This window comes from Amphiprion ocellaris, chromosome 4 (assembly GCF_022539595.1).
Source record: "Amphiprion ocellaris isolate individual 3 ecotype Okinawa chromosome 4, ASM2253959v1, whole genome shotgun sequence".
NCBI classification, from domain to species: Eukaryota; Metazoa; Chordata; class Actinopteri; family Pomacentridae; genus Amphiprion; species Amphiprion ocellaris.
In genome coordinates this window covers 20,609,435-20,633,443 of record NC_072769.1, presented here as the reverse complement: position 1 = coordinate 20,633,443, position 24,009 = coordinate 20,609,435, and the positions used below count along the sequence as shown (strand labels likewise).

The following is a 24,009-nucleotide window of genomic DNA, read 5'->3' as shown; positions in this document are numbered from 1 at the left end:
GTTTTATCGCTGTTAAGGCCAAATTATATCTCCATCTGATCGATAGAGACGCTGAGGAAGTGTGCGCAACGCGTTCAGGACAGATGCGGCTGCGCTGAGGTGCAGTGCATCACCAAGCAAGCAGGCAGCACTCTGGAAATACCTTTAAAAATCACACACACTCACAAAGCACAAGTTTGAAAATAAGAAAATATTAGTTTGACATGAAATCTGATTTTTTTTGCTCCTTACTTCTTGAAATGGCGTTGATCAGCTGAGGTTTTCAGCAGGTGTCTGATCGTCTCGGTGCAGAAACACCAGGGGTCTACTAAAGTAAAGACAGCAAAGCAAATATTTTAGTGATCATATTAGGAATCAGTAGGCGTGATGTTAAATCTATTTTTGTTGTTTTCACGGCGTTTTATAGCACAATTAAACCATTAAAAAAACAGCACGTGTCTATTAAAGCGAACCCCAAAAATCTAAATCGATCTTAGAATTTGAAAACGAATGTCACATTTGAATGGGATAGTTTCCCAAAGTGGCTGCTGCATTTAAAGCATTTTTAAAAAAATATGTTTTACATTTCGGCTGTAATTAATATATGAATGTATTCTCTTATTCACTGAAATGTTTTCCACACAGTGAAACATTTTCACAATATTTGGCTGCAGGCGAAACTGTTAGAAAATGTGGAAACAGATGAAAAATAAAAAGGGAACCAAATAATTGTTCTCATGTTTTATTAAGTTTGGATTGCATATTGATAACACATCTACATGCAATAGATTTTTATTATAATTATTATTGTTGTTGTTGTTCCGTGTTTCTCTAAACGAAATTAGCGCCAGTGCAGATTGAGGCATTTCTGTAGGCGAATAATTTACACCTTTCACAAAAGGCCTTATAAATCTTTGAGGCAACTTTTTTCATTTTTTTTGTTCCACATAGCAGGAGATAATCCACGCAAAGTGTCAACAGCAAACAGCATGTAATTTAAATGAAATCAATGAAATGGATTCGATAAATACGACCTATTTTTTGAGCTTCCTAATGTTCAGAAATTGGTGCATTTATTAAAAAAAAAAAAAAAAAGGCAAAACACTGCAAGAGGGAACTTTCATAATTGCTTTTATGGAGAGGAAAAAACACATACATTAGTTAGGAGTTTAATTATTTCCCGGGCATTACGGAGTGATAATATTTGGAGCCTTAATTGACCCGCTGCTACATGCGTGGCTATGAATATCGACCCTTGCAAGTTAAAAACTCCGGAGTTAAGTGATACTACGAGCCTAATTGGCTCATCAGGGATATTTCCTCCACAATACAGCAGCCGGAGGCCGCGTCTTTTTTTTCTTTTTCTTTTTTTATTTGCTTCCCCGCTTCGACTCGGAGGAACGTGGGAACAAGTCGAGGATTAGAAAAGCTCGTAAAAAAAAAAACAAAAAAAAAAAAACAGTGGCTTCACCTCCACCTGAGGATCTGATGCTGCCACCCAGACTCGGTGCAGAGCTCGGAGGGAGAAATAAAAAGAAATCAGTGCATGTGTTCAGTCTCAAACCATCTCTAAAAGAGCCTCTTCCTTTTCTTTTTGCAAGGGTGCTGTAACGCGTCTTCCTTTGAAGTGCGACAGGTCGACTATGGGCCGAGACCTGGAAGAGGTACAGTGGCATTACAGCTTCTGTCTGCTCCACCTCACATCTGAACACAGCAGGGCTTTGAATAGACAAATATCAACTAGAAATACAGAACACACGAGCATCACTACCTGCTACTAATAATAATCTATACAGTAATAGCAAAAATCATCATCATCATGCATTCTTTACATTTTAACCCTGAATGTTTTCTCAGATTTCAAATTAAACCCACAAGCCTTTCCATTTTCCTCCTATTGTGCATTTGCAATTTTGAGATTGTGGGGGAAAAACATAAAGAGGATAATAAATAATGAAATTATTGTGATAATGAGTAATGTAATATTTTCCCCCTTTCTAAATAAATAAGTATGATATTGGGTTCGTCCTTTTTTAAAAAAAACAAAAAAAACAAATTCTAGCATTTTGGCAGTAATCGTACAAATAGCTCCATAAATTATTTCATTATCTCATTCCTTCACCTAAAATAATCCCTCTAAAATTTTAAAGCCTATTTCCTTTCCCTCTTGTTTCCAACTCTTGGGCGACGTTTAAAGTTTTTCTGATTTTTATTTTGTTTGGATCAATATTGGTTGAATTTCCTCATATTCCGTGCATTTGGTTAAAGCCTGTCTGTGCATGTTAAGGCGCTGAAAGTGAACGCTGCTCGCTGCTCAGGGCCTTGATGACAGAAATATTTGTGCAGTAACATGCCCTGCTTTGTTTTTGTCTGAAAATGGGGCAGATATTACCCTCTTCAGTGCAGATCACAGTGCACGCTAATCTGCCTATTAACACACTTAGAGACCCACACAGCGATGCATATGTGTGTGTGTGTGTGTGTGTGTGTGTGTGCAAATGTTGTTCTACACAGTGGGGTGCAGGCGTGCTGCATGTTGCATATGTGGCGCATATGCATCGCTTCTTGCTGTTGTGCGGGACTGGAAGGCAGTGATTTGATGCATATGTGCAGAATTATCCACAGTCGGTGAATGTGTGCGTACGTGTGCGGTTACATTCAACTGTTATTATTTCCATGTCTGTCTTTGATGGGTCGTTGCACACAGAGCATATGGATGTCTATACGTACACGTATCTGGTGTCAGCCCTGTGTTCGTGCGCGTGCGTTCCGACGCTGAAGTTTATGTGTGTGTTGAAGTGTTCGTGTCTGTGCTTTTTTGCCATTTATTTTTCTGAGTGGGTGGCTAAACACTCATATGCCAGTTGTGTGTGTGTGTGTGTTTGTGTGTGTGTGTGTGTGTGTGTGTGTGTGTGTGTGTGTGTGTGTGTGTGTGTGTGTGTGTGTGTGTGTGTGTGTGTGTGTGTGTGTGTTCTCTCTCTCTCTCTCTCTGGGTGTGCGTGTGTGCTGCCTCTGACTCCATGTGTGTGCGGGTGCGAGGTGAAGTGTCTCTTGGCTGGCCCTGGCTGGAGAGCTGGAGGGGAGCAGAGGTGAAAGAGGAGATTTGCAGAAAAGACACGCACCACTTCCCCCATTACTACTTTTTCTTCTTCGTCTTCTACTTCTATGTCTCTGTCTCTCGCTGCTTCTTCTTCCTCCTCGTTCCCCACCTTCACCCTTTCCGTTCTCTCTCCTCTCCACGACCGTCTTTCCTATTTGAAACTACACCGCCAGTCCTCAAATGCTAAATCGGATTGTTTTATGCAGCTACTGTCTTTATAGAGAAGGCTTTCGAGATTGAATCTGTGTAACAGAGGAATACTCTGAATGTTGCAGCTCATAAAAAGACAAAAGGACGAGTGTCAGAGGGAGCACGGTGTTTCTTCGATGAGGGGAAATGACAGGGTGTGTCTTTATATCAATGTTTGGTCTGGCACCTGATTAGAAAAGGTTTTAAGGCTTTACCAGAACAGATGTCAGTGATAGCACCTTTGCTTAACTGGAAGAGTGTGTAAGCTCTTAAACCATCTAATGCAATTATTACAACGATACAGGCCTGTTAAGAAAATCCAGATAACATTAGCAGCCCTGTGGCAGTCAGTCAGCGGGTATCTCTGCTGGTTATTGTGCATATGAAACCATGACGATGTGAGTGTTTCCTGAAGGCAGCGTTATTTCTGCAGGACTGAGTGAGAAGGTGGCTACAGCTACTTGTATATTTACTGTATGTGTGCTCTATTAAGAGCCCATCTAGTCTGACGAAGTGGGAGGATGCACAAGGTCCCATTCATGCTGTGGTCCCCACTATATTTACCCAAGCACCAAGCAGGGAGATATGACGTCCGCAACATTTTTACTTTCAACTTGTTTCAACTGGCTGTTTAAAAACCGTCTTTTCAATAATTCCATCATCGAGCATGTCCTGTCATCTTATTGAACTCTGAAGGTACCCAGTTATGCTAGTTTTTTTTTGCCAGTTTTAGTAGATGTTTAAGTGGATAAAATCAATAGCCATGTATTTAATTCCATCATTTTCTCTGCTTTTGTCGGGCTGTTGAGGAAAATCCATCAATACAACATTTGTTCTCCTCTCTTTGACTCACTTTAATCACCTTCAAATAAATGATCATTTCCTATTTCATCTGTAGAGCATTATGCGTGATCTTGCCAAGGAAAAAAAAAAATCTGATATTGCACCCTGATCATGTGTGTCTCGGGTCACGCAGCAACCTCTGTAGATGTGCAATAATGCCCTGCAGGACCAGCGTTATGGGTAAGCCCTGACCCTGACTCTGTGTGCGAGACCCGGGGCTAACAGCGATCAATAAGCATCATGTGAGCATCACTCACGGGCTCCGTGTCAGCTGTTTCCTGTCGCCTCACCGCCGTGGTGAAAGCCCGAATAATGTGGAGGATAGAGAGCGTTGTAGAGATGCTATCATGGAAGCCAGAAAAAGAGGTTTCTTTATCATATGGCGGAGTGCTGTGGATTCTACATGTGTGTGTGTTTTTGTGTTGAGGAACGCTAGAAATGTAGAACCATCTGCTCTCCTCATATCAGAGGGCTGAGTGGTGAAATCTACTGGAGATGAGTCTTTCCCAAGGACCTCTTTTACTCCTGTGTGGGCATGTGCATGTAAACGGGGGAAAAAAATAGAATATTTATTTCCTTTTGTTGTGCTTTATTTATCGCGAGTTGCTTTTGACAAAGTAATCAATAAAATACCGGTAATCTGAATAGAAAATGTCAACACGTAACATCGAGGAGATTCATGTGGTATTTCAGGCTGTGGGGTTGTGTGACCAAAAGATTTACGTAGGTTTGATTCATTCGAAATAAATCAGCGTGCCAGTTGAATATGTGAGCTCAACATGGTGGCATGTTGTTCAATCCATATTTCACTGGCAAAACAGCGGATTCTATTAATAGGAGAAATACATTTTACAAATATATATATATATTTTTTAGCTTGTTAAATGTATATAGTTCGCTGATAAATATATATTTTTTCTGCTTATGTCAGGTTAAGCCACTCTTTCTGCCGTTTTTTCCCCCTTCTTTTATTTTACTGCATTTCTTCCAAAACACGGCTGTTAGTTATTTGTCTTTGGGCAGTTTCCTGCGGTGGGGAGAAGTCGCCGGTGTGAAGAGGAAGTGTGTGTTTGAAGGGGCCGGTCGCTCAGGATGTCACCACCCCACCGCTGGCTAATTAAGGGGAGGCGGACATAAGCACAGGGCCAGAGCAGCAACACACACACACACACACACACACACACACACACACACACATACATACATACACACTGTGACACGGCAGGAATGCAGCAGCTGTCACCAAGGTCTAGGCAGTTATGAAAAGGATGAAGTGTAGTTGTGTCTGCATGTGTGTGTGTGGAAGTGTGAAGTGGCAGTACCAAGGGTCAGGGGGGTGCTGAGAGCTGGGAGGGGCCGGCGCTGGATTCGCTGAACCCGGGCCACCAGCAGAGTGGATCATTGCACATAATTGACTTAACCGAAACAAGGCAGGGACAAGGACGTGTTCTGCAGCGGCCTGTGGTATTTTAAGACGCGGCCATATGGCAGAGACATTGTTGGGAGAGGCCGTTCTTTCCCGTTCTGCGTCCAGAGGAAGGTGACATTAGGTGTGACCTGTGCTAAGTGACAGGAACTTGGGCATACTTTCACCACGGCTTCTCCCTCTTCCTGTTATTCCTCAACTCCTGTTATTTTGTTTTCCTTGGAGCCGCGCCAGTGCAGCGGGCAAATCTACAGTCTACTATTTTTACATCCGTCTTTAAGGACCCCTGTCTGCTCGCTCTGCCTGCCAATTTGCCCCATCAGCAGTGGCAACGAAGAAGAGCTCTCAAGGCACTCAGAGTGAATTGCTATTATTATTGTTAAAACCATCATCATCATCATCAGGCTTATTTATGGTTATAGATAATGATGGTTATTTTGTTCGGGGCTTGCAGTTGACTCTGTCTCTTTCTCCTGCTAATCCGACATGCACTGTTGTGTGAGGGTGCGTGTTTGTTTGCACTGTACATTTCAGATGTGCTGGCAAATTACCAAAGTTGTTGTTCAAAGAAAATGGCTTTCCAACAGGTAGCACAGATTTCATGTCCGCAGTTCAAATGTGAGGTGAGGAGAACTTGTGTGCACTCAGGCAAGAACAAATATGATTCATCTCTTAATGCATACATTGAACTCTGTGTCTGTGTAAGGGGAAGGAGAAGAGGAGGAGGAGGAGGAGGCTTTTCCCCACTATTTTCTGTTTCATTTCTTTTTCGCTCCCATGTTTTATTCTCAGTCTATCTCTCCACTCCGTTCTGTTCTGTCTCCAGCTTACCGTGGAGATTTGATTGCTAGAGGCCCAGGGAGGATTTTTAGGGAGGTTCTGGAGAAGGGAGGCTAGTGGTACAGGCTGTGGTAGGCTTGTAGCCAACACACACACACACACACACACACACACACAAATACACAAAGATATCCACTCGTACAGGCATAGATACTTCCGAGCACTTTTGTCTTTCCTTCATGCAGATCGTGTAAATTGCTCCTTAACAATATTGCCATTTTAACCCTCTGAATAAAACCCTCTCAACTCGAGTCTCAACCCATTAGCTACTTTTTGTTGTGAGCAAAGCGTTAAAGCAACATGTGTAAGCATTTGTTTGTGCTCTCTGCTGACTTTGTAAAGATGTTTGCGCTGTTGGATTAATAACATTTAATGGCCACTGTTAAATGCAGCTGCCTTGGCATCCCACAGCTCGTGTTTTTCTGGCAAGCCGAGACTCTGGGTGGCTTTTTGTTTTTGCGAGTGTGTATTGTGTGGATGTACACAGTGCAATGAAATACCACGGCGGTGTGTGTGTGTGTGTGTGTGTGTGTGGCCTAGATAGGAGAAGCACTGTGTGTTGTCATTTAGATGTGACCGCCGCACACATCCACACAGACTACTGAACTGAACCTGTCTGCATGTGAGCCTGTTACATATTGAGCAGCTCCGCACCTCACTTTCTTACAATCTATAACGTCAATTAAGTCACAAATGATCTAATTAGCCCACTGTGATAGACATCAATTGGTCTGACCCTGTATCCACAGCAACCAGCCTAAAGGTGGGAGGCCACCATGCTTGACCTTTGGCATCGCACACCTCTTGTGACACTCACTGTGCATTTGAAGTGACGGTTTCAGTCCAAAACAACGGGACAAAGTGAGAATCCGTGTAAAGAAAAAGCAATTTCTGTGCGTGTTGGAAGTGGGGCGATGTATTTGTGTTGTTGACTCACATGCTTGCAGGCACACATACGGCCACACGTATACACTTGCTTTCCCTGTGCTGATGTTTTCTCTGTAAATGGTCTGAGCTGCCTCTTCCTTTGTCGGGAAACACACTCAGCCATAAGTGCTTTGTTCGAGCTTCGTCTGCTACATGATGTGTGCGACTCTGACTGGCATTTAATATTTCATGGCATTTAATCCATTTGATATGTTTCCTCCAAACACACAGAAAAAATCTGCAGCTTTTGTTTCCTTTATTCAGGCCATTACTTCGCAGCTTGTTGATCAGTTTAGATTTGTAAAGCGCGCCAACAAAGGATTTATCACCTAGATTTACTGCTATTTTCTGCACGACCATTAAAGTCATAAATTCGGCTTCTTGTTCGTGGCCAAAATGAGGCCTCACAAGGGCAGCGCTGATCCTTTCTGAATGATCAAGTGGCCACCAGATATGACTCGATAGCATAAATAATATCATTTGTGAGGGGAAAAAACTGACGGCAGAACACTTAAAGAGCAGTCAAGTTTACAGGATGCAGCAGCAAAGATAGCGCATTATGACAAAGAAGAGGAAAAGGAGCCGACAGCTTGTGCATCAGTCAGAAGGTGAGGAGGAGGCTCTCTCTGAGATCAATTGGTAATAGGCTGAAGTCACAGAGGCGATTAGAGGCGTCGACTTGCCTGTGTTGTAAATGCTGTCAGATCTGTTAAAGGAAGCCTAATACCTCTCAGGTTGAAAGCTGTAATAACATCAACTGTAACTGAATCCGCGGGGAAGTGCAAGTGAGTCTGCGTGTGAGCGAGTGGAAAAGGAATGAGAGGAAGGCGAAAGTGTTTCATTTTGTGTAGATTACATAGGTGTGTGTGTGTGTGTTTGTGTGTACGTGCGCCGGTATAAAGCAGCAGCAGCAGCAGCATGCATAAAGGCGAGAGCCGTGGGGCTGCTCCTGGCATTTTTTCGGCCACCAGATGCCTGTCACTGCTTTAAGGGGAAAAAAAAAAAAGAGCAGGCGATGAGGAGGGGGGAGAAGGACAAAGACGGTGGAAGGAGATGGGGAGGGAGGGAAGGGGGAGGCAGGGGGTGAGAGGGGGGCCACCGCTGTTCAAATCATGTCACGTAGCGCTAATTCATCCAGCCTCATTAGAGAGAGGGAAGGGACCAGAGGGCCTCTCTCAGGACAGGGCCCGGGCTCCGGCACACACACACAACCACACACAGATATATGCATACACTTAGTTGTTCTCCGGCACATACTTACACACAGATACAATTTCTCTCTTCTCTATCACACACACACACACACACACACACACACACATTCGCAGACATGCAGGCATACATACACAGATGACACTGGCACATGGCGCAGCGCGGGGGCAGTTTGGGGAATAGAAAATTGCCTTCTCAGGAAGGCGCTGGCCAATTAAGGACCTGACCGTATTGAATGTCAAGTGTTAATTTAGGCTCCCCCCACCCTCCCCTCCAGTCCCACCCACCCCCTCATCCTCACCCCAATTTCCCAGCAGTGGTGGCGTTGGGGGGGGGGAGGTAGGTGTGTGTGTGTGTGTGTGTGTGTGTGTGTGTGTGCGTGTCCCAGAGATGAGCAAATACATGTCAAGCCAAAGTTGATTGCCTGCTCCGTATTATGTGTCGCAGGCAAGTGGCAAATGTGCTCCCTCCTTTTAGCCTTTCACGCACCCCCCTGAGGGACTCGGCGATGGAAGGAGGGAGGAGAGAGGGAGGATTAACTGTACCGCAGTGATAAGAATGGGGGGTTTTACACTAGGGAAGACGGCAGAGAGGGGGGAGAGCGAAGGGACAAGAGAGAGAAGTAGAAAGAGGGCAGAGGGTTGGTTTGATCTCACAGGACTGGGTGGTGACTTTGATAGTTTTAATTGCCTTCATTTCACAGAGGTGACGTCTCTGGCAGACATTCTCAGAATAAATAGTTTTAAATAGAGAGGGGGTAAATGTTCTGAAGTTCAGAGGGTCGTTTGTATGAAAAATAAAGGATATTTGAACTTTATGAGAAACTTTAAATGATCTCAGCGTGACGGCCGTGCACTCCACTCACAGTCTTTGGCATGGACCAGAGGCAGACAAGGTTGCTTCTGACTCGGACTGATGGTAAATGCCCACCTCCTTACCTCTATGATCTAATAGACATCCACTTAGTCTTAATGGGCAGATTCCCTTTCTCCTCTCGTGATGACTGTTGCACTCTTTAAAGGTGGAATTGCCAGCTTGTCTTTCCTATCAACCCCCCCATGCCTCCTTTAGCCTCTGTATCTCAAGTTCACTACCTCTGTCCCTGGATAGAGGGGAGTATTTCTAAGGAAAATAAATATTAATGCTTTGCTCGGGATTCACAACAAAGCCAATTCTCCTGTTTTTAGCCAGCCCTCTGGCTACATCTGTTAGTGAAAGGCTCTTTGTTTTACATTCAAGTTGGTGCACTTACATGACGGTGTGTGCTGGAGCTGGTGTTTGTGTATGTGTCCGGTGATAGTAGTGATGTTGTGAAATTGAATAGAGAGGGTGAGTATTGATCATTTACCCCTGTGTGTTATTAGTGCCTGCTGCTCCCGACAAAGAGAGTGTGAGCCACCGGCACAAACACAAACTGACAGACACACACATGCACACATACATTACACGCACGCTGCCATGTTTACTCAAGAAATACAGTATGTTGTTTGCATGTTTTGACAACCGTAATACATTGCATCAACAGGGAAAAGTATGCTTTCCTGCTACATAATATTTTATGGAAATATCAACATTATTGCCCAGAACTGGTGGTGAAAACCTGTAAAATTACAGCTCCAGTAGTGTTATGACAGACTGGGTTATGTGTCAATGACTTATACGCGTCAAGGGTCTTTTCAAATAGAGTCCATTTTTGTACTCTCTGCTCACACACACACACACACACACACACATACACACACACACACACATTTATTATTACAATCTGTTTTGTCAATCTCCTGTAAGTGATAACACATTTTGAGTTCACACGGGTTACGGTGAAGTGTAATTCAGTCTCTGATCACTGATATCCAAACAGCCACCACACAAGCCTCCAGGGCCAGTGGAAGGAGGGAAGCCAAGCGTAAGCGCTCTGCCTTTGGGTAGACACTGATGCTAGCAGCGCCTCTGGAGCTCCAGTGGTCAGACGGGACTGAGAAGTCTGTCAACCCCTAATTGATCACCCTGACCTGGGGAACTGAGGGCAAAAAGAGAGAAGTGTGAAAGGATGCACTAGATAGGGCTAAAGGGAAAAGAAAGAAGGAAAAAAAGAAGAAAATGTGCGACCGGTGGCTTAATCTCTCTGGACTGGCCATTTTTCCCCTCTGGATGATAGATACAGCAGGCCTAGCTTGTGACACAGATGGATAATGCGGGCGTCTGGGGTGATAGAGTTATAAATTAACACATTACTGGACCTTAATGTGGACTACTGTGGACGACCTCACAGCAACATCACCAACCCTCCAGGCGCACACACTCACACACACTCACACACACACTCACACACTCACACACAAACACGCCTAGTCTCACTGATGCGTCTAGCTGAGCTCAGGGTGCGGATTGTACTCCTCAAGTGGCATTGATTTGTTAAAGTGCTGAATTAGCAGGAACAGTCCAGCTGCTGGCCCTTCGCTTGTTTCTTTCCTTTTTTCAGTATTTTACGATTTCATTCTCTTAACTTCTCTCCCTCCCTCTCTTTCACTCCTTCCTTGTTGCTTCACTCTTCTTGCTCACAAGCTAATTTTTCCTCTTTCTGCTGTGTTTTTCTTTGTGAGCTAACAGGCACATTTTTGTCTCGTCTTTCTGTGTGAAGGATTCCAAGAGATCTTCAGACATCTCCCCTTCTCTGACACTCATTTTGCTCAGTCACAAGTGCTCCAACTTTGCTCTCCTTGGTTGTCCTGGCAAGTGCCTGTTTCTACTTTCCCCCTCTTCCGTCTCCAGCTGGAAGGTTTCACCTAAAAAGAACAGTTGGTTTTTCTCTCCTTCTTCATGTGGCCCACACAATACTCGCCAGCCAAAACTGTTATGTCCCTGACTTAGAGACTAAAAGGGAAGTGGTATGTGTGTGTGTGTGTGTGTGTGTGTGGCTTGGGATTGGTATTTAATAGCCAGACATACAGAAGAGCTAATATCCAGAGCAGCAGTAGCCTGCACACTGTAAGGCCACACACAGTGACAAGGTTCTGAACTGCTCGCTGTATTTAAAACTCACCCAACTCCTGCGGAGCGGAGCAATGGCTTATACATCTACAAGTTAACCGCAGTGAATTCCACTGGTGTAAATGTCATTTAACAACAAATGAGTGCCTCTGGAAACGGAGCAGTGTACAGTAAGGGTCACTGGTCCCTCTGTCTGCTGAGTGTGTAGTGGTGTGTTGTGCTTGGGCTTACGAGTCGGACAGACTGTCTGCTTTCTGAGTCCGAGTCAAGGCCCCTAGCCAAGAGGTGCAGATTTGTTAGTGTCTGCTCCATTATCACCCATCACTCTCATGGTTTGTGTGTGAGTGCATGGGGGAGAGAGAGTTTGGGGGTGGGGGTGGGGGGGTGAGAGTAAAGAGACTGTCCCCCTCTTTCTTCTTGCGTTCTGTGCTTCAGCCCAAACAGTTAACATCTGGTGACCAGTAACTGACCTTCTCCTGGTCTCATGCACACACACTAAGAGCCGGACTGCATCCAAGTGATGAGTGAGTGTCCACCCTCCTCCCCTCTTCCTCCCCTCTTCCTCCCCTCTTCCTCCCCCCATCCTCCCCTGCCGAGTGTCCGTCTTCTCTGCCAGACCCCCCAGGTCCCTCCCCTCGCTGCACATGATTGGTCGATGAAAGGTTGATGGGCGACTGCTCGGTCCGCAGTTCCAATAAAATGCTCAATAACGCACCAATCCTGGTTCCTGACAGGGCTAATTGAAAACCCCAAAGAGGAAACGGCACCTAAAACACACATACAGCACACATGGGTGCACACACACGCATCGCTGTGGCCCAAAATAAACACATACCTCCACACTAGTTTAAACCGCATCGCTGTTTTTTAGATATTTGCTTTCCTTTGCGTCTGCCTGATTAAGTCAGGCTGCCTGGTGCTACAGTTGGTGTGACATTTTTAGCTGATGTTTTTTTTTTTTTTTTTAAATTGGAATCTTCATGTGATGTTTTTTTTCCTTTTACTAGTCCATTCTGGTCGTATGTAAGAGTTAAATAATTCCATTGAGAAGCTGATTGACAGAAAATTGATCAGTAAGTATTATAGTAATGTATTTATTTATCTGGTCACAGCTTTTTAAATGGAAGTAACTGCTTATGCTTTAGTTGTTTTTGCTGATGTATTACAGACCAAACACTACAATAAAATCAAGGTGAATTAAGGAATGGGAAGTATATCTGGTTGATGGGAAAGACCAGCCACTGTTTATGTGTGTAGTTAGGTGCAACAAGAGAAAAGGGGTGTGTGTGTGTTTGCCTTGTCTGGTGGGTGACAGAGGCATGAGCAACAAGGTCAGACACAGAGAAGAAGTGACACATGCATCACAGGGCTGTGACATGCTAGGGTCACGACCTCTATAACCCTCAGCTGCTCTCTGTATGACATATTTTGTGTGCGTGAAAGTGTGTCAAGGAGTGACCGTCCCTTCAAAGGAAGCGGGAAGCAGAAGCAAACTCCAACCTCCGACTGGGAGGACAAGGATTGTGCGGAGAGCGGGTCACAGGCAGGGGCCTAATGGCAGCGTGATGTTGTGACTGCAGCTCTCCCTTCGGGGTAAATGCAGGGCGGGGGACAGGGAACGAAGGGGAGAAAGAGGGAGGATGTGGGGAGTGTGTTTAGAGAGGGTGACCGCATTAAAAGAGAGAGAGAGAGCGAGAGACTGAGCGACAGAGAGCGACGAAGTGAAAGCACAAGTGGAGCATCTCAGCAAGAAAAACACTTAAAGTGAGGGATAGCGAGGCGGGGATGGAGGGAGGCAGCCGGGAGGGGAGACCTGAGGAAGGGAGGAGAGGGGAGGGAGGGGGAGACGAGCGGGCGGGTAGGCGTCCCTCGCCTGAGGCTGATGCATTGTGACAGTCACTTAGAAGGATTTCACTTCCCCTAAACTGTGGCTTGCAGGAAGAAACACCATAAGTTGGGACAATTATGGGCTGAAGGAGATATGACAGGACACATGCAGAGCCACGGAGGGAGGGAGGGAAGGAGGGAGGAAGGAAATGAAGTAAGGAGAGTGTGTGTGTGTGTGTGTGTGTGTGTGTGTGTGTGTGTGTGTCTGCACTCACAGTCATATCATCTGCTTGCATTTGCTGAACTGGTCCGTGTACACTATCATTCAAAAGTTTGGGGTCACTTAGAAATGTCCCTATTTTAGAAAGAAATGCATTTTTTTCAATGAAGATAACATTAAATGAATCATAAATACAGTCTAGACATTGTTAATGTGGTAAATGACTATTCTAGCTGGAAACGGCTGATTTTTTAATGGAATATGAACTCATTTACACGACGTTTACACTGCTTTCATGAGTCATCTGTCTCACATGCTTTAAAACAGCAGAAGGGTTTCCATCGATACACGTTTTGCACGTATTGCACAATGAAATGTGAACCATCTCAGTGGGATTTATGCATATAACTGCAATTCAGGGTGTCTGTTTAATTATATTTTCTCATGTTTTACATACACCATTGTTCAAAAGTGTGGGGTCACTTAGAAATGTCCTTATTTTTGAAAGAACAGCATTTTTTTTCAATGAAGATAACATTAAAGTAATCAAAAATGCAGTCTAGACATTGTTAATGTGGTAAATGACTATTCTAGCTGGAAACGGCAGATTTTTAATGGAATATCTACATAGAGGTACAGAGGAACATTTCCAGCAACCATCACTCCTGTGCTCTAATGCTACATTGTGTTAGCTAATCGGCTAATTGATGATTAGAAAAGATGTGTGAGTTTTTATGGAAAACATGAAATTGTCTGCATGACCCTTAAACTTTTGAACGGTAGTGTATGCACAGGACATGTGCTGTCCGCATAACGTGTGTTTGTTGCGTGCTTGGCTGCGGGGGCTGGGGAGGGGTTGTTGCTCGGTGCAGGCCATGTCAGGGAGGGCCGGTGTCTCGCTCCTCATGGTACAGTGTGTTACCACATCGCCTCCCTCATTCCTTCACCTCATGTCTGTAACTTAACCTGGTGACGAATGGCAGTGGGGAGGGAAGAAAAAAGAAAAAAAAAAAAGAGGCAAGTAGTTGGAGTGTAATCCTGCCAAGAAAGCAGAACTTCATTTTTTTCTCTCTGCTTGATTTCATTTCTTCCTATTTTCTGTTTTTCTTTTTGCATGCTATTAGTTCGGTCTTTCGTGTCACAGCCCCTGATAAGTGTCCCAAATGTTCTTTTTGCTACAGTACATTGTGTTACCCCTGTGCGGCAGGCGCTGCCAAGAATGTCACTGTAATTTGAGTGTAAGTGGATTCCAAGAAATACACTTTTTTCCTGTTTCATTGAGTCATTTTGCTTTCAGCGCTATTATGTCCTTCGTGCGAGTGAGGTGCTGGTGAAATTGTCTCTCGGCTGTTCTCTGGCTTGTGTCTTTCTGCATGGCACCTACGGTTGCAGTTCACCGACAGTTCTGCTGATTCGCTTCTACGTTTGTGTGTGTGCAGTGTGACAAATAATAACATTAACAGCAAGTAACGGCAAAAACAGCTTTCTTTTAGAGTCATTACACCACTCAAGTGTTCAGTGATATCATCTATTCAAACACAAACAGACGGATCTCCTGTTTTATTTTCTTCTTTTTGTTGTCTTTTGGGTTTAAAAGATAAATGTCCTACACTCTCAGCCCACTTGTGATTTATGAAATTCAAAGTAAGGCTATTTAAAATGTACTTATTTTGAGTCCTGCATGAGTGGAAGATCAGATTTATTTATTTTTTTTATTAGCAGGTCCACGCAAAGATTTGGAAAAAATGCCACACTGATTTATAATTTCCTCCAGTTTTATACAATAACCACTTGTTACCTATTCAGTCATAATGTTTCAAATATTCGGATGAACATATGGAGATAAGGGTTCCCTGTAACTCACTGCAGCTAAAGAGACACACTTTTCCTGCGAAGCGCCGCATAAACTACACTTCCGTCCTTGCCAGTTTCCCTTCCCGCGTTGCTGCGTCCTCATCAGTATGGCAGTTGCGTTTGCTGAGCTGGCTTCGGATAGACTTTGGTTTGGTTCGGTCATCTGAGATTTGGCATTAGCTCTCTCCTCTCTCCCTCTCTCCCTCTCTCCTGTGGGCTTTATTCAGATGCACCTCCAGACTGTGCTGAGGCTGGATGTGATGGAGGGATGGATGGAGGAGGGAAGGAGGGGCAGACTGGGACAGAGGCTGACGGGTATTAGACCCCTGAACACAGCTGGGACCTCCACTATGAAAGAGATGGTAATGACCGTCTGCTAGCATTAGAGAAGCCGGGATGAAAGAATGGCCCAGAAACCCACAGAGAGAGGAGAGTTTGCCGAGTCTGAGCCCGCAACTAGCCCTCCGCCTCTGCCGGTCCTGTCCTGAGGACTAATCACTGAGGCAACATGTTCACCTGATTTTACTTTTCAGACAATGGTCTAGGGGAAAACCGTAACTAGCGAAGAAAGAAGAAAAACAGTTCTCACGTCCTTCTCATTCATTTCAATACAACCACTGCGTTGGCACAGCAGGAGTTCAGATTCAACTTTCACCGCACAGCAACTTTATCCTCTTTGACTAATCAAATACACGCAAGCACACATTTCTACACGGCTGTTAAAGTTCTCATTTGACTTTTTTTTATCCTCATGAAGGCAAAAGGAAGGATATTGATGCGATAATCTGGTTTTGGCATCTGAAAATCCTTTTAAGTCACCGACACCAACACAGCACACAGCCGTCTTTTTTAAACGCAGCTCTATTTTTGGTCCGAACGCCTGCTAAAAACTTTCTAAAGCAAACAAACAGACTGGTAGGAGATCCCAGGAGTTAGGCAAGTAAGTTGTGTTTATGTTTAATCATGGTACTATGACCTACCCCTGCTTAGCTGAACCCACGTCTTGGCAGTTATTAGCCTATAGGTAAAAAAAAAAAAAGACTGCTTCCTACTCCCTTGCAGCAGTCATTACTCGTGACAGGGGTCAAGAGAGGTTGCGGCCTAAGCACCCCATCGACTATAGAGTCAATAAAGGACTCGTGTCTGTCCACAGTGACCCTTATAGTGATCCATTTAAGTGAGAAAGCAATATGCATTTGTATGTTGGTGGTGTTTGTGAGGAGATTACAGGTCAACAGATTATGATCCATGTAGTGACTTGCTGAAGCGTCAAAAACAAAAAAAAGTGTTTTGAAGTACAGTAAGATTCCCTGACAGAGTATCTCCACCGTCAGTATTTGTGATGCTAAAACCCCGAGCTGAAGAGCAAACAATTTTCTGTCCCGAAGTCCATTTTTACCACCAGTAGCAGTAGCAGCTCTCCATACAGTCCACACCGGCTTAAATAATTTATCTCCTCTTGCTCTCCCCTCAATCTCTCCCTCCGTGTCCCTCCCTGCTCTCCCTCCCTCCCTCCCTCGTTCCTCTTAGCACTTGCTTCATTTGTTTGCTTTGAGGAGCTAAATCTTGTTTGCGCGTATTAATAAGTCAAGGCGGATTATGCCCCCACCGCCGCGGCCCCTGTAGCGTCCTAGCCCTCTCTGCTTACACTGTATTTGCGGCCGGGTGGCTCTGTTTGCAGAATGCTCCTCCACCCTCACACCCCCCTCCCCATAGCAGAGAGAGGCCTAGTGCGCTAGGCTAATTAGATTAATTCCGATGCCTGTAATGATTGCTCGACATCTATTTTTAATGACTGGTGCATATCAAAGAATAGTAAAGCATGCTACCAGCAAAGCCTGCTCCCAGTCCCCCCTGGCTTAGTGTTGGAGTGTTAGCACATTGCCATTGCGGGTGTCAACGTATGTTTGCATACATTTGTGTCACTGCAGGATAAGAGTGAACACATGTTCAGCTTGGCCTCTTCCTGGCCTCCTGAAAAACTAAATGCAGTAAAGCAATTCAAGAAATAAAAATAGTTTTGTTGTTGTTGTAATGATATACAGATTTCCAGTTGTTGTTAGTTACTGGGCTAGTTACTGGGTTATGCAGCCAAACAGATGCAGAACAAATTCTAAATCTGCACAAACTAAACAGTATTAGCGTTACCTTTATTTTGCTCTATCGCTCCCATGTGTTGTTTTACTATCCTCGATCACAACACATCATGTTTGCCCCTCTCCCTCTCTCTTGTAGAAAATCAAAAGTAAACCGACCTTATAGTACGTCGCTTAGCGTTAAGTCACAGCTTACACCTTGCTGTCGTCTGTGTGTTCATCAGCCCTCTTTATGCATTTGAGATGTTGCTCATCTTTAATGGATAGATCTAAGTCTCTCCCCTCTTTCTTCACCCCTTCTGTCTCTTGGCTCTGTAAAAGGGAGTATAAATATTTGAGAGGCAAGCAGTTCAAAAGTGGGGAAAAAGGGGCGTTTAGCGTAGCCATTTGGAAACACAAATGTGAAATGAGAGACTGTGAAGAGTAAAGGAGGGATGAAAGAGAAGGCGCAAGATCATGAGGCAAGAACCAGAAGTCATTCAGAACAAACTCTCTATATACATATCTCTCTCCTAATTTTCTTCTTCTGTTCCTCTCACACGCTGAATAAATATGCGCAAGTTAGAGCGCACACACACGCACACACACACACATTCACTCACACACACACACACACACAGAGTAGATTTCCATAAAATATTAAAGGAGGTGTTTCCTGTAATTATAGCACTGTTTGCCTCTGCCTCAAAGCCTGATCTGTAATTAAACAGGATTGCACACGCATATGCCAAGGTAAAGCACGCACAAACACAACTCCACGCCCCCAGATACACACACACACACACACACACACACACACACACACACACACACTCAGTGCAGTGCAGACTTGAGAGTGGATCGCTGTAATTCATACTCTCTCATAACACATGCTCACATTTGTACACACACACACTCAATGGACTCATTCATAGACAAGTGGTCATACACATTTAGGCTTAGGCAAACACACACCTTCCACTTCATCACACACACACGCACACACACACATTTTTATCTTTCTCCCACAAGGAAAAAAAAATCAGGAGTCTGTAAAATGCTATCTTTCCCAGACACCCTATTGTGATGTTATCTCCATAACTATCCATATATCGATCCACCTCCCTCTTCCCTCCTCTTTAATTCTCTCTCCATCTGCCCCCCCTCCCTCCCATCCCTCACCCACCTAGCCCTTATCTAATCTGGCTATGCCACTAATGGCAGCCATTCCCAGCCATGAACAAGTGCCATAATGTGCTCTGGTAAGCCGTTATGATGTGAAATGACCCTATTGATTGGCTTGCATCCCCACTGACAAAAAAGAAGTGGCGGCAGTCACTTATTACTGTTAATGAGCTGTGGGATGGGCCCTAAGTAGCATGTCGCACGTGCATGTGCGCGTTCACAAACGTGCGCACACACACACAAACCCATGTGTGTGGACTCGTACGCACACACGCGTGCTTTGCATAATTGTAGAAGCATTACTCCTACCTGTCTGTGTCCCGCCACATTTCAGCTCGTTAGCGATGGGAGGTCCCACCGTGTGGGCGAGTGACGAGCTTTTAATGGCTGCCACTTGGCTTTGTCATGTCGCGTTTTCGATGACTGTTGCATCTGTTTCTATTTTTGCATCTGTTGTACGCACCTGGTGTGTTTGTAATGAACAAAGCAAAATACTGCCACTTAGTCTGACAAATGATACAAGCTTTGGCTTTTTGGGTACAGCATGTTGAAGCACAGGAGCCCAGATGTGAGCCGATGTAGGAATTGTAACAGGAGCTGTAGCAGCGGTACGTGTAATAATGAGCAAAACAAAACTGGGAGGCTTGGTGAAACACCAGCGTGTCAAGGCCACAGGCATAGATCTGACTTGGACAGTGTGCCGTGTAGACAGTGGGAGGGTGTGAATGCCAAGCTGCTTTATGAATGGGGAGAATCTTCCTCTTGCTAATGCGTGCATATGTCCACATCCACGGTGTGTTTTTCAAGTTGGCAGCACCTCCCGGGGATAATCCGTGGGACACATCCAATCAGCCACAGTGCATGTGCGACACATGTTTTTTTATTCAATCTTCTTGTCTTTTCATCTTCCGCCACCACCAGAACGCTTCCTGCTATTTTCTTCCCAGCTCGGTACAAACGAATAACAGATGTGAAAGGCTGGAACACATATTCCCCTCTCCCCTTCCCCTCGTCCTGTGCTGTGACTAGTCTGTGACAACCTTTGCACTCTCACTCTCTCCTCTCTGCCTCTTTCCAACTCTTTTGTTTCCCTGGAGCCTGCCCATCCCTTGTCCGCTATGTGGGGACAAGAAGCTGCACCCAACTCCCACCCAGCAGTGTCTTATTCTGAGACTATTTGTCTTTTTATATTTGTCTCTGTGACCTGGACAGTTTTAGTGTACATGTGTAGACGGGCGTTGCTGCTCATGGGTCCCCTGTCTATGCAGTGAATCAGAGATTAGTTTATGGGAATGACAAGTCAACGTGGCTTTGAAGAATAACTGTGTCATCCAGTTGCATTTTATTGAGACACATCATTTTATTTCCATGGAATTCATAAGGGGACCAGCTACAGGGACTGCAATACAAATTTGGAGCCTTAACTTAAATATTATTTGTGGGTTTTTTTTCCCAACATAACAGAAATACACCGAAACTTTTCAAAATCTAAATCTTGTCGTGGAAGCTTTGATCTCACAGTGGGATCTTCTGCTATATGTCAGGTAAACTGCTCAAATTTTCCCATGAAACTCATTTAACAAGTTTAGTCATTAAATTCTAATTCAATACATTTGCTTATTTTTCAGATCCTCAAAGCAATAAATCAATGGCGTATCAATGCGGCGCACTTGAAAAAAAATGTATTTATGCAAGGCTGCGGCTACAACAGAGGATATAGTGGGGTGTCTGGGAAGAGTCAATATTTTCATATGTAAGCCTGTGAAATTAATGACCTAATATCTGCAATGAGAAAGCTCATTTTAAAGGCATAATCCTCGCCCTGTTTCTTGGGAAGACAGGAGCAACAGAATCAATGAAGGTTTAGGCTCTGGGAAATTATAACTGCATACGCACACACATATACACGGACGCACACGTACACACACATGGTTACATTCAGGACAACACACACATACGGTTTTATTCTATCTGCTATACTGGACACATTGCAAGAAATTATTTGCACAAACTGACAACATGCAGCGGTAACTATTGTTAAATCGGTTTTAATGTTTTTTCATTTTTCAGCTGAGTTCAAATTTAATTGTACCCAAACACTAAATTCTGTGAGAAACAAAAAGCAGCCCATGACATTTGGCAGATCTGAAAATTAGCAATCAGTTACTGAATTAAATCCAAAGACCAAATACAAATGGAAACTGCAAGTCCGTGTTACATAGTGAAAACACATGTCGAAGGAGTGATTTCTAATTTTACTGTAATATGCTCCAGTTCACAATCTGTACACTTTGAGGATTCCTTCTCAGATCACGGAGCAGACCGGGGTTGTGCAACTTGTGTGTATGTAACCCTTAGCAAGCTTATTGGTCACAATACCAGGAAAGACAAAGGGTCCTTTGCATTCATCAAAGAGCAGTAGTTTCCTGCACACACACACAGACACGCTGGCACAGTTAGAATTCAAATGTCATTACTTAGCTGGAACAGAGGAGCTCAACAAGACAGAAGAGACAGGAAAAAGGACAAGGAGCGAGACCAAAATGGTACTTAATTCTTTCATTATCCAAATGAATGAAAATCACATCAATGAATCAAGACAAAGCCATACATCTGTCTCAAAATTAGCTCAACAATTACCTGAGGAAGCTAATGAAAGCAGGGGCTCGGTGTGGCAATAGCTTACAGCCGTCAAAAGGCTTTTGATTCCATTTGAAGGGAAGACCTCTCAGGGCAGCCTGGTCTGGTGCCAAATGACCTTCTTTATCTGGCCTCTGACCTCTGCTGCAACTCGGGATCCGGGCTGATAGCTGATTTGCTGGCTCACCCAGTAGCCCAGAGAAACAGAGAGAGAGACAGAGTACGTGTGTTGTTGGGGATGTTGTTTTCACTGAACTTCTCAGCGCTTCGTATAGATATTCATGGCAATTACATGCTCGTTGGATGACTTGTTAAACAGCGTTACAGCCTTGCAGCTCACTGACCCCGCACTCATGCAGTACGAGTGCCAACACTGCATCTCTACGCCATGTTTTAGTATCCATAGGAGGGCACGGTGGCCAAGGAAAATAGGAAGAATAGAGTGGTAGGGGGCATGTAGAGGACAATCATTAGACTGCACAGAAGGAGGGATGAGGAAAAGGCTGCTGGGTGTTGGAGGAAGTGAGCGGGAAGCGCAGCGGTCCCCGAGCATCTGGCAACACGTCGCAGGGAGCCACGGTCCCTGTCATTAATAGTGATGAAATCATTTAAGCCATCAGGACTAAACGAGCCAGTTAAGAGACACTCAACGCTACACTTCTGTCTTGAGACGGAGAGTCATTGCCTGTGTGTGCTGCTGGTACTGACACAGAAAATAGATGCGTGCATGCGTTGAAGCCGACAGGGTGGAGGAAGTATATTAACTGCAGACTTTTGTCTGCAGATGAACTCAACTAGGTTTAAATTGAGGGTGGTTCCCAGCACTTCTGTGTGGTAGAACTAATTCAATTTAAATTCCATATTTATTCAAGCTTTGGGGAAATTACATATTTTTTAAAAGTTATCTTTAAGCATCACATTTATTGTCATACTATACAGTAATAAAAAAAAATCTACACAAGCCACAAATTCAAATTCAGTTTGCAGAAAGTGTTTAGTTTGTGGCAACATCTGGCAGCAATGAATTGCAGCAAACAGAATGCAGTGCAGATAGAATAACTGTATAACCAGAAGTAGATGAAGCTAAAATTTAAGCAGCATTGGTAACTTACACAGATCAATTTTTATCAGTACAAAACTACTAAACCTTAATTTCTGAACACATACACTACCGGTCAAAAGTTTGGGGTCACCCAGACAATTTCACGTTTTCCATGGAAACTCACACTTCTATTCATGTGCTAACATAATTGCACAAGGGTTTTCTAATCATCAATTAGCCTTTCAACACCATTAGTTAACACAATGTAGCATTAGAACACAGGAGTGATGGTTGCTGGAAATGTTCCTCTGTACCTCTATGTAGATATTCCATTAAAAATCAGTCATTTCCAGCTAGAATAGTCATTTACCACATTAACAATGTCTAGACTGGATTTCTGATTAATTTAATGTTATCTTCATTGAAAAAAAAAAGTGCTTTTCTTTCAAAATGAGGACAGTTTTTTCTAAGTGACCCCAAACTTTTGAACGGTACTGTATTTATTTCTTTCAGTCCTTTTTGCAGAAAATATTTATTTATTTTACTTAAATGTGTTGACACGAGCTGCACAGGCCAGAAAAACATTAGAAGCTCACCAGCGAACGAGAAGGAAAGTAAATGTTCTAGCCTGAATCAGTCAGAACAACAAACAGGTCAATTATCTAGTCCAAGCACTACCTGTACATTCACTCCATGTTCCTCACTGTACGCGCATTACGGCAGGAAACACGTTGCATTTGATTTTTTTTTATTTTTTTGTCACCTTGGTAAGAGGTTCATAAAGTTGGTCGAATCCAGCAACAAAATGTTGTTGGTTATTGGTGAGCCACAATTTACAAGAGAAGTGCCCATCATTAAGAGACGCAGCAAATGGAGAACCAAACCACTGGCTAAATCTGCCATGAAATACTAGACTGCTGCAATAAAACCTGAGCATCTGCACCAAACTGGAAACAGATGAACCCCGTCAAGGATACACTGTGCTCTTTTCCTACGAGGCTGCAGGTCTTCTCCGAATGAGTAGTACTTTTTTTGCATAATTGCGTGTGGTGATGTGCATGCACAGTGTGCCGCATACTGCATGCCGATCACATGTGTGTGATAGCGTGCACACTGGTGTACACTTGTTGGTTTTTGTGTGTATCATGTTATGGCCTACACAAGTACTGAGTCCACAAAGGAAATCTATTGCCAACAACAGCACAGCTACTGGCAAGGAGCCATACCACCCCAGAGGCTTATGGGATAGGGTTTACAACCAGAGATGGAGTGTAGGAGGGTGAAATCTGTAAGGGTCACCATGTGTTACACTGTATATAGTGTCCAGTTATTCCTCAGAAAACTGTCAAATGCCTTCCTAGAATTCTTGTTTCTCACATTTCTCAATAATGACTTTAGTTTTCTTCTTGAACATGTGGAGATAAATAGCAGCATTTGGCCTACAGGCTATTCTGTTCTCCTACGAATCGGAGGTATTAATACCAAGCATTACACTGATGTAGAGCAGAGTACCACAGATTTATAGACTACATTAGGAGTCAGATGAGAACATTATGGTGCTTATTGTGAATTAGGGCACGGGCTCTCTGCCTTGTTTACTCCTGGGGAGAGGTTGTGATATCCCCTTACTTCCTCAAAGCCCTCACTCAGAGGGGACAA

At 44.0% G+C, this 24,009-nt stretch overlaps 1 protein-coding gene across 8 annotated transcripts in view; it reads left to right on the top strand.

The window, feature by feature from the left end:
* Positions 1–24,009, top strand: part of bnc2 (basonuclin 2) — a 218,608-nt gene that overhangs the window by 100,101 nt on the left and 94,498 nt on the right. For 6 of the 8 annotated variants that reach the window (XM_055009987.1, XM_055009984.1, XM_055009986.1 and 3 more), the window contains one exon: positions 1,581–1,643. The exons of the other annotated variants lie outside the window; for them this stretch is intronic. In XM_055009987.1, the coding sequence (XP_054865962.1) occupies positions 1,581–1,643 (63 nt within the window). The remainder of the gene's footprint in view (positions 1–1,580; positions 1,644–24,009) is intronic. 8 annotated transcript variants of the gene reach the window in all.